Source organism: Frankliniella occidentalis, unplaced genomic scaffold, assembly GCF_000697945.3.
Source record: "Frankliniella occidentalis isolate FOCC.00 unplaced genomic scaffold, Focc_3.1 Scaffold323, whole genome shotgun sequence".
Lineage (NCBI taxonomy): Eukaryota > Metazoa > Arthropoda > Insecta > Thysanoptera > Thripidae > Frankliniella > Frankliniella occidentalis.
Window position 1 is genome coordinate 60067 of NW_026267447.1, and position 11572 is coordinate 71638.

The 11572-nt window shown below is 41.9% G+C and overlaps 1 protein-coding gene across 3 annotated transcripts in view; it reads right to left on the bottom strand.

The window, feature by feature from the left end:
• Nucleotides 1–242: 242 nt before the first annotated feature.
• The window catches only part of LOC113216710 (venom allergen 3-like), a 33258-nt gene continuing 21928 nt past the window's right edge, over nucleotides 243–11572 (bottom strand). Inside the window, exons 1-5 of one of the 3 annotated variants that reach the window (XM_052273993.1) lie at nucleotides 9324–9474; nucleotides 4451–4637; nucleotides 4217–4298; nucleotides 1601–1742; nucleotides 243–608 (exon numbers count right to left, since the gene is read on the bottom strand). In XM_052273993.1, coding sequence (XP_052129953.1) covers nucleotides 359–608; nucleotides 1601–1742; nucleotides 4217–4298; nucleotides 4451–4637; nucleotides 9324–9424 — 762 coding nt within the window. In that variant the 5' untranslated portion in view covers nucleotides 9425–9474 and the 3' untranslated portion in view covers nucleotides 243–358. Of the gene's footprint in view, nucleotides 609–1600; nucleotides 1743–4216; nucleotides 4299–4450; nucleotides 4638–9323; nucleotides 9475–11572 lie in introns of those variants that run through there. The other 2 variants (XM_052273994.1, XM_052273995.1) reach the window with 2 other exon arrangements.

The window sequence follows — 11572 nt, forward strand, 5'->3', positions numbered from 1 at the left end:
GTACAACATTACATCCATTGCTTGTATTTGTAATGACCATCACATATTTAGCGACACTTAAGGTTTTATACTTTTGTTCAATGTGCATCACACAGTTTTGCAATAAATCCGGAATGGAATCATGAGATTGTTTTCCAAAAGTATAATACAAAATTTGTAATAAAGACTCATCACTCCCTCAGGAGTGACAAATAATGGGAATCACACAGGGCATTTTATCACAGGAAAATGTGTGAAAAGTATTACTCTTTGAAGGAACGTTTTGCCCTTATAGATTTAATGCATAGTAGAACATCCTATTGCGACCGACTCTTATGGTTTACATGGTCAAGCATCACCAGACTAATAAGGCGAATGCCTACGCGCACAATCCTAGGAAAGCCGAGTCTCTTTTCGTGCCCGAGGCACACTGCGTAGCCGGTTTGCCAGCCTTGTACATTGCCTGGCCCTCGTTGTTGCCTAGAGCCTTGTAGTGGCATACTACGAGGTGTGTGTCGATCTTGCTGCCTGACCCGGCTGTGTACATCGAGTAGCCACAGCCGATGCCGTACGTCTCACCCCAGCACATTTGAGTGTAATGACCTACGTCCTCGAAGGTAGAGTCAGCCCTGTAGAGCGAAGAAGGTGGTAAGAGCACACTACACGCTCCGAGGTTTTAGTGAAATTAAAGAACTTCTCTAGGGTTAACGAGGGAGTAATCACTACGTGAAAATGCGTACCCCTCAACTTTTCACTTTTCCACATTCATTCACTTTTCGTAATTTTCCCGTCACTTTTCCACCGATTTACAACGTTTATTTCATTTCTATGCCTATGTCCCCTCTATGTTATTCATTCTTGATTTGATCAACGCACGATTAGTCACTTTTGTCAACTTTTTATTTCAGTTTTCATCACTATCAGTCAACTTTTTGTCACTTTCACTTTAACTTTTATAGAAATGTGTACACCTACTGTCCTTAGTGATTACCCCCTCGGGTTAAGTAAATTTGATGATCTCGAAATGCTCATAAGTTATACTTCGGTTTAGTAGATGGTTAGCCCCATAAAAGCTGGGTCACTGAGTCGATTGGACACACTATTTCTAATATTTATTTACACCTTGTTGCCGTAATCGCGAAATTCAGCTAACCGAAGCTCGGAAGGGCCGACGAGCCGACTGGGTGTGAATAAATATTCAAAATAGTGTGTCCAATCGACTCAGCGGGTCGGAAAACGTTGTGGAAGGATTTTCCCCCGATAAAAAACTCGATAAAACACCGGAGAACAGAGAAACGCGCTCGCGGCCGCAGCGAAGCTTCTGTTTTGGTTACCCCCATTCATTAACAGACATGTTGCCAAAAAACAGCATCGATAAAAGTCTCGAAAACAAAGTTTCTGACCAAAACAGTTACTTTTGTTTGGCTCCGGGAACTTTGAACTTTAACTGTGCGTGCTATGTGCAGCGCACACATGAACTTGTGCAACCTTATTGCTTCTTAGATTGCTTGTTTTAGGAAAATTATACTTCTTTCAAGCACAATTTTCTCAAACCAAGCACAGTATTCTTAAATTTTGCATCAACATTGAGAAATTAAGAACAACCACTGAATAAACTTACACAAAAGGTTTGGTATTAAGACGACCATCACGCAGGTCAACCTCCTCGTACCACGCGTAGACTGTTGCATTCCAATCTGGACCAGTTTGTCCGACAGCAAATCCACCTGTCAGAAGATTCTCACCCGCCGGCGTTCCATCAACTGGAAAAAGCACACCAACCCAGTAGAAAAATCAGAGCGTACAAAAAGTGAGCGAACATGTTCGCATTCGAACGAATTTGAACAAACATCGAGATGTTCGCGTCCGTTTAAACACGAACACGAGGTGTGCGGATTCGAAATGTTCGAGTATACCCAGAAAAATAGTTTCTTCTTTCTAGTAAATTTTTCCTTGTTGCAAGTGCACGCTGACACAAGATCAAACATACCCTTGAAACAAGCTGATATTTTCTTTCGAATAAGAGAAGAATCTTATTCCAAACACAATTTTGCCTTGTTTCAATGGTGAATTTCATCTTGTGCCACGTGCATTTGAATCAAGAAACTATTTTTCTGAGTGTACTCGAACAGAAGTTCGTAGGCGAACAAATTTGAAGTGTGTTTACGAAAGACGACTCATATTTGGGTGTAATTAATTAAGGGGGCAATAGCAGGTTAATATATAAGTACAGTTTTAAACGTTAATGTAGCTAATGTGAACCAGCGTGGATAGTTATTAAGCAAAAAACATATTGTATTAATTGTTCGTGATCGGGTCGAATTTGAACATTACATTGTTCGGTTCGGTTCGTTTGGAGAAAATAAGGCTGTTCATGTTTGTTTCAAGATTTTTAGACCAAATTTCGAGAATTTCGAGTTCGTTTAACTTCGGTACAAGATAGACTGAAACGGACAAAACTTTCGCCCGTTTGGCTCTACTTTCACGAGTGACCGCTTCCTTAGAAGATCATAAAAAAAAAATCCTACTTTTTGGACCAACCCCTATTTCTTTGTTACCCCCTTTCACTCCCTTAGGGGTGGTTGCCAGGATTTGCACCAGGTGTTTCGTTTCCCCGTTTCCTCCCACCTCCCCTCGTCCCGCATAAGTCGACGCCAGCACCCCTGGCGGCTCTTCTGGAACCGAGGGGGTATTCACTTCAGTAATACCCTGTACACGATGACTGTAATACCCTGTAATACTCAGTAATACCCGGTAATACCTTGTAATACGCAGTAATACCTGGTAATACGCAGTAATACCCGGTAATACGCTGTAATACCCTGTAATACCCTGCAATAATGTGTACCACTGCTGAACCTCACTTAGCCAGAACGTTACAAAATCAGTTGTCCTACAAAACTGCAATAGATGATAAGACGGGACATATAGATTTCTTTCTGGGCGACCAATGGACATTAGCAAAATGAAGCCGAAACATCGATGAAAGTAGTAGTTGATACAAAACGTGTTTCGTTCAAAACCAATCAAGAATAATCACTGTCATTCAATTCTTGTGCTTTCATTTAGCTAAGCCTGGTTGACTCGAGTCGAAACAAATGTGACATCATGTGTTTACCAATGTGACAGTTTCAAAATGTAATCAATTCTGAAAGATGTTGCACTTTACGAAGATGACAGGTTTTCTGACACACACACACACACACACACGCACACACACACACACAAACACACACACATACACACAAAGAATTACCTAAAATAGCTGAATGTTTTTGCTAATTTTGCAATAGGTCAGAATATAAGCTCGATTAGCTAATTATAAGCAAAAAGAGCTAAGATATTAGCCTTTACAGCTACACTGTAAAAAGCTTGAAAAGAAATTCGAATCGTTGTAAAATGCTTTGCATTGAGATCCTTCGCATTGCAAACTAATTATTTGCACCTTACGAAGAAAATAGTTAATAACGCTGCGAAGAATTAGTTCCTAACCTTGCGAACCGTTTCTTCGCAACTTACGAATAAAATAGTTTGCAATGCAAACTTCCTTACAATGCTTTAAAATTCTTTGTAAGAATTTCGCAGTGTAGGCTCGCGGCTAGGTCGTTCTTTTCTACACCGGTGTTAAGGCTCAATTCTTATTTTGAAAACGTAACTGTGTAAGGGAGAGTGGGGCACCAGCTGTCAGGGGCACAAACTGTCAATGAGCTGGCAATAGCTAGTCACTCTCTAATGTTGTCAAGCTAAAAAGAAATATGAGCCAAAAACCTGGACGTGATCATTGATGATCTTTTAACTTAATAAATATAGGCAAGGCAAACTAATATTCTGAGCTAAGGTCAAATTACCGACTGCTTTAAATTATAAGCAATTATGTATGTATGTACGCTTTCGAAAAAACCTTTTTCAGATTATCAGTAATACTTGGTAATACCAGGTAATACGCTGTAATACTTGGTAATACCTGGTAATTCGCTGTAATACTTGGTAATACCTGGTAATACTCGGTAATACCTGGTAATACCCTGTAATACCCAGTAATACTCGGTAATACGCGTAATACCCGTAATACGGAGTAGTCTGTACACGAAAATCCGAAGTGAATACCCCCTCGTCTGGAACTGCGACCCTGCCACCATTCCGCGGTCGTCTTTTAGCCCCATGCTGAAGAGTTGGCACCGTATTAACTATATATCGTGCTAAAGGGTTTGGTGTGCATTGTGCACATTAAACATACTTGTGTTCGTGCAAGTGCTGTGCTCAAAAACGCACTGGTCGGCGACCCGCTGAGCATTTGTTGCCAGTTCGTTGTCCCAAGACTGAAATAGACACGACATACATTACTCAAAATTGGCAGCACACTCAAAACAAGAAATAAATACAAATCTACATCGTGGTTATTTGTGCCAAATTTCTAAGAAATGTCGAACGTGTGTCACTTAATTTTAACAACTAAAGGAGTCCACCGCACCAGTTTCCTCATATTGGACGCGGACGGCTGGGCGTGGCCGTTCTTGCCCCGCGTCTCCTTCCCAAGCGCCACCTTGTTCCGGTACTCGTTGTGCAAACGGACGATGAGCTGTTTGTCACTTGCCGACAGGTTGGGCCCCTTGTAGTTTTTGCATGCTTTGCCCGGGGTCTTTTCCTTGTACAGGCACCTGTGACGTACAACGGGACATCTTAACATGTAATTTTGCGACTAGTGGAGTACAGTAAGAGACTCCCCTTCTAATGGCAATGAAACATTTGGATAAGGCTGAAATGCAGGACAATGCGCCGAACAAGAAAGCGGAGGGAACTACGGGAACACTGTTCACCCGGGAAAACGGTTTCTTGGATCAAGTAAGAACAAAATGTTAAAAATTTGCTCTTGTTTTTCTTGTTGCAATACCACATGCACTTAAAACAAGAGCATTTTTCGTGTGGTGCAGGTGCACCCAAGATCATTGCCACTGAAGTCAAAAGTGTGGTTACTAGCCCCTTTTTTAGCCCGCTCTTTTGCTTAAAAGCTATATAAGCGGGCTTATGCCATCGCCCCTGTGTCTGTCCGTTTCCCAAGAAGGACGTGAGCTAGGGGTGTGGAATTTTCAGGGTATTATTGTTGTCACTTCTCGACAACGAAACGGTTGGTGCAAATCCTGGCAACCACCCCTGAGTGGGGAGAACAAAGAAATAGGGGCTGGTCCAAGAAGTAGGACAAAAATGTTTTTCTTGTCATATTATGGTCTCCTAAAGGGTTACTTGGCAAAGAAGAGTCCTTCGACCGTTTGGCTCTATCTCGCACCGTTTAGGCGGTAGAGGATGTTTTACTCACAAAACTGGCCCTAAAATAAATATATTAACTCTGGAAAATATTTGATGGTCTCCTATGGGGTAACTTGTGAAAGTGAAGGTTTTGGGCAAAAAAGTTTTCCGTTCGGCTCTATGTCACCGTTTAGGCGCTAGAGGGAGGTTTACTCACAAAAGTGGCCCAAAAATTAATATATTAATTTAAGAACATATTTGATGGTCTCCAAAGGGGAAAATCGTGAAAGAACCCTCTGGTCTAAAACGTCGTCCGTTTGGCTTCCACTTTCAAGAGGGGGTTTTTCTTACCAATATGGCCGAAACAGAAATACTTTTTTTTTTCAGGAGTACACTTTTGTCTGAGAAGTATGACGTCGGTTCAAAATTTTCCTCTAAGCAGAAGAGTGGGCTTATTTTATGGTGGCACATCATTAATAAAATGTGTACACTCCCAGGGTAAAATTTCCATGGTGCCCATAGGCATGAATGCATCCTTCCTATGGGAAAAGGCACTTTTCCCATGTACAGCCCCATCACCCCTCTTACATAAGAAGTCCCCATATCCAGCTCATGGGGATCACAACGTCCATGGGCAGGGACAACTTCCCATAGGTACCCTGCCCATAGGGATTCGAAATCAAAACCTTGTAAATTTGAAGAAAATTCCATGTAAAACAATTAAATTTGTTGAGAAAAACTGTTGTGGGAATTAGTAGTTATTATAGAAAGGAAGGGAAAGCTGTTTTCTTCCTTTCTAGCTGTCTCCAGAATTCAACTCTTCCCTGTGTCTAACAAATGCAGGTCTTTGTTCAACATGCTCTAGGTCATACTTGAATGCGCCGAGTATTAAATCCGATCAAATTTTAGGCTTGGTAAAGGTCCAATCTATCCTTTTGCGTCCGATTTACCACAGATTTTTACATAGTTTGACTTTTTTAGCCAAATTCCAAAATCCGTTACTCACTGCCCCACCCTTCCTCACGTTCATTTCGAAATTTGCAAAAATCCCAGGTCAACCATTACCGGCATTTTTCAATAGAAACTAGCAATTTTTTTTTACCGTCCCGGACTCATCCGTTGCGCTACAATGGTGCCCACCGAAAGGGACTGATCGCTCCAGCTGAAAGCGAGGATCGGCATGTTTCTGAAGAGTGTGTGCACCGGGAACAACGGCAAAATAAGCGTCTCTATGCTCTTAATTGGCTGAGCGATTAGCGAAGCCCATTACTCCACTGACCCGAAAAGTTTCATTCTGTTTGTGTGTGTGTTTGTTTGTCTGTCTGTCCGCACGATAACTCGAGAATGAATTGAGATAGCGATCTGGGAATTTTAGGGTCGTTTTGTATCATAAAAAGACAGATCGAGCTCGAAGATGAGCATTCTAGCTCAAAAATTGACTTTTAAAAAAATCAAAAACCACAGGTCGCAAAATGTATTTTTTCAAATATTTTTTTATGGGTTCCTATGGGGTAACTCGTCAAAGTAGAGGCCTATGGCCGAAAATTTCGTCCGTTTTGCTCTATCGTGTACCGTTTCTGCGCTATGGGGCATTTCTTGACAAAAATGAGGTAAAAATGATCAAATGGTCGATTAAATCGTTAAAAAGACTTCATTTCGAAAAAATTGTATGCACACTCCTATTACCCCGTCTCGGGTGTCAGCGCCGCAGGCCTAGCTATCTGTGCGCCAGGCGCGTCGCAGCGTAACAGTGTTTCGTGAGATATCGCGAAGCCTGTTACGCGAGACGTGGTCTGGCGTACATATAGCTAGTACATCTTAAATCCTAAATCGATGCGGCGTGTAGTTGGCTGAGCGATTAGCGAAGCCCATAACTCCACTGACCCGAAAAGTTTCATTCTGTTTGTTTGTTTGTTTGTCTGTCTGTCTGTCTGTCTGTCCGCACGATAACTCGAGAAGGAATTGAGATAGCGATCTGGGAATTTAAGGGTCGTTTTGTACTATTAAAAGACAGATCGAGTTCGAAAATGAGCATTGTAGCTCAAAAATTGGCTTTTAAAAAAATTAAAAACCACAGGTCGCAAAATGTTTTTTTATCAAATAATTTGTTTAGGTTCTTAGGGGGTAACTCGTCAAAGTAGAGCCCCCTGGGCAAAAATTTCGTCCGTTTGGCTCTATCTTGTACCGTTAAAGGTGCTAGGTGGCATTTCTTGACAAAAATGAGCCGAAAATGATCAAATGGTCGATTTAATCATTTAAAAGACCTTATTTCGAAAAATTGTATATACACTCCTATTACCCCGTCTTGGGTGTCAGCGCCGCAGGCCTAGCTATATGTGCGCCAGGCGCGTCGCAGCGTAACAGTGTTTCGTGAGATATCGCGAAGCCTGTTACGCGAGACGTGGTCTGGCGTACATATAGCTAGTGTAGTGACGATTCTTGCAAACCCTTACATTACAAAGGTCTTCCCCTCTGCCCCCTTAGCTAATACCCAAACATCAAGAGATAACTTTGGTGGTTTGAGAAGCAGTGGTCAAAGTACTCATGCTAATCAAAGCAACTGACGAAAGTCAAAACTTGGGCAAAATTAAATCTGCCACAGTGTCGCAACTGTAATTGCGACAAAACCCTGTCTAAAATAGTAGCGCAAATATACACATGTCACTTTTATTGACTAAAGATCCCATAATTTTACTTACGACATATTTTCTCTGCTCACTCAGCTCTCCCTTATTTGAATAAAGAAGATTTCATTGGTGCAAAAGATGCGCAGTAACTTAGAGAATTTATGACCCTATTATGTGTGGTAAGACCCCATTCCCATTGCGCAGTATACCGCGATATTTAAACAAATGTTTATTTGGATGCTACCAATGCCATGCCAAACGCTAACAAGGCGTGCCAAACAGTTTAAATATGAACTAGAAGCGTTCAGCGACCAATTCAGTAAGATCCTACCCAAACACTTATAAAGTGAGGCCTGCCAAAAATCGCCTTCAATTTTTTCGGAATTTTCGGCACATACCGAAGATTGTTTTTATACTAACAACGACCCAAGTCGGATGTTCTTATTACAAGAACATCTGTGTCAATGCGAATTTCCAAGTATAATTTCTGCCAAAGCGGCCAAGTGCGATGTCGCCTTGTTGTCGTTTGCGTTTTCAAGAAAAAAATCTTGTTTAAAAGTGAATGTTTTCTTTGAACAAGTTTGTTTTGGCGTTGAATCAAGTATAAGTCATGCAGGATTATTCTTCACTTAATCGGATGCAAATATGAGCTTGGTCATGTTGGCCATTTTAGGTACAAACTGATCATGTAGATAAAAAAAAAGAAAAAAAAATCTAAATTAAGAATCTATCTTGAAAGCAGATGATACAAATGTAAGAATATGTCTGTTTTCAAATTTACTCCCGGATTTAGCTGTCATTTGTTTCTGGTTTCTTGTTATTTGCAATTTCAGCGAACAAACGGCGATGAAAAGCGCGGGAACAGGGGCCGGCGTCGGATAGTATTGTTGTGCAGGAGGGGGACGGGGAGCCTAGTATTGTTAAGCAGGGTAAGGGTAGGGGCCTGAAGCGACACTCACTCAGGCACCCACCCGGACACGGTTCCGCCAGCGCTAAAGAAATTGTTTTCTGGTCTCCGCTTGATTCCCTTGCCGTTTCGAGAGTAAAAGCTAGCTGACACCTTAAATTTACTTATCTATTCTTTACGTTTAGTCCAAAGGTTTTTAAGGTATCATCTGCTAAAAACATTCCTGTTCCAAGAAACGATTTCAGGTGTGAAACATTTCTATGGCAGTTTTCGTATACATGTGTCTCCAACGCTTTTCACATGTACATGTACTGGAATTTTCCTTCATATCGGTATATCAATTTGCCTTTGCGTGGTAGTATTCTCCTGACAATACAGGTATGCTCTGAAAAAGGTTTCTTTTTTTCGGTCAGACGGAGGAAGAGACTAAGCTATCGCACAGCCATTAAACCACAAGTTCCCAACTATTCCGCTCTGAGGACCACATTTGTTTCCTGTCAGCATGTGCACAGAGCGACGTTTAAGCAACAACAAAATGGTTTCTTGTCATGCAGAGCGTAGCATACCTCGGGTTCTGCTTGCAGAGTTTACAGTAGTCACTGTCGGCAGCCAAACTTAGGGTGGCCAGGCTGGCCACTAGGACAAGGAGCACGGACCAGAGTGACATATTGAATCGACGCCATGCCGCCAACCATGGCCATTTTATAGTCCACGTTCTTGAACAAATGTTCTTTCCGGGGATTTTCTGTCTTTGACGCACTAGGCACGAGTATGGCAAAGGAGGCGTGACATTCTGATCGTCGTGCTACTGCTATCTTTAATTTGTTCGTGCAAGTTAACCTGGCCTTCGGCCCCCAAAGTGTCAAATTTTTCTTCTCAGGGTTTTATTTTGACGAGTGACCCGACTAGAGACCATCAAATATGTGAGAAAAAAAACATTAAAATGTTTTGGGGGCATTTTCCGTGTAAAAAAAACCCTCTGGCGTCTAAACGGTTAAAAATAGAGCTAAACGGACGAAAATTTGCTACTACTTAAACGACTTATTTAAAGAACAAAATTTTTCAAAATAAGTTTATCTTGCTTTTTGATTTTGATGTCTTTGACTGGTCAACTTTTGAGCTAAAGGACCTAAAATCAGTACAGTTCTTCCTTCCTTCTAGCTCAACCCGTTTTTGAGTTATCGTGCGTACAGACAGACAAAGAGACACGAGACTTTTCGATCATCACTAGATTAAAAGGCTCCGCTAATCGCTCAGACAAAAATGGCCACGTTCTAGTGAAAGTCGTATCAACACTTGCAAGGAGTTCACGACAAAAAACCATGATTCATTTTTTGAGGACAAAGGGAAAACTATGAGGAACTCCCATATTTGAGGAAAATACGAGGGAAACCATATATCCTGAGCGAAGCGAAGCTCTCCGGAACAGTGGACCGAGCTCTGTGGTGAACCTGGCAAAGTGTTGGTCGTGAGTCTGTCTGTGAGAAACAACCACACCCTCTTTTGCTGCAGAGAGTATCGTTGCCCGCGCGAAAGGATCTGCAGTTTGAATTACTTTATAACAAATAAAACTTACACGGGTCTAAAGTTAAAAAGTGCGAGTAAAGAAAGGACAGTGTACATTTATTGGCTGAGCGATTAGCGACGCCTATTACTCCAGTGATCAAAAAGTTTCGCGTCTGTCTGTGTGTGTGTTTGTCTGTCGTCACGATAACTCGAGAACGAATTGAGCTAACGACCTGGGATTTTCAGGGTCGTTTTGTATCATAAAAAGACAGATCAAGTTCGGAGAAGAGCAATGTTGCTCAAAAATTGCATTTAAAAAAAAATTAAAAACCATAGGTCCCACACATAATGTTTTTAAAAATATTTCTTTTACAGTTTCCTAAGGGGTACCTCATCATAGTAGAGCTCTTTGGACGAAAAAAAGAGAAAAAATGTACAGCCCTCCATTCTTAGTCGAAGTGAAGAGAAGTTGACAGGCCGAAGGCTCGCCGCATCTTCGTGTACATTTTTGCGCTTCCCGACTCGGGTGTCTGCGCCGCAGGCCTAGGTAGATGTATGCCAGGCGCGTCGCAGCGTAACAGTGTTCCGTGAGATATCACGAAGCCTGTTACGCGAGACGTGGTCTGGCGTACATATAGCTAGTTTAATTCAAAAACTCTTATATTGCACTGCTAACTGTGGTTACCGACTGCAAATATGCTTCTGTAGTTTCAAGCACACTATGACTACTGATCCTTTCGCGCGGGTAAAAGTGAATATGTATTGGGATGTACGAATTATGAGTGTGTTTTATCACTAAAGCAGGATATTGCGTTTGAAATATTTCGTAATTCGTTTTAATTAAAAGTTCAACAGTTGGCAGCAGTTCGGCGCCGTGGTGCGGTGTGGCCAGTCGCCTCTAGGTGGCGCTTGCGTAGAACTAGGGTTCAAGTAAAGTGCGAACGGCTTACCTCACGATTTTGATACCTTCGCAACAGTGATTCAAATAACAGATGGTCAAACCAAGTGCGGTATTTTTAGATTTAGAGTTGCGGAACTCGTCCTGCAAAGTTTCGCAGTGAGAAAGACCACGGAGTAACATATTTGGACGGAGCAACGGCTTCGGGGGTCCGGGATAGGCGGGCGTGTCACCCGGCCAGGGCTCCTGTCTCGGCTGCCGGCCGCTGCGCAGCGCTACTGTCGCTAGAAGAGAAGAATTTTTTTTTCTTCAATAAGCCAAATGATGAAAGTGCAATTTTAAATGTTTAACTAATCCACCACGCCTTTGCCTGGTTTTCAGGTCTGCTGTTTTTTCTGCCAACATTAGGAG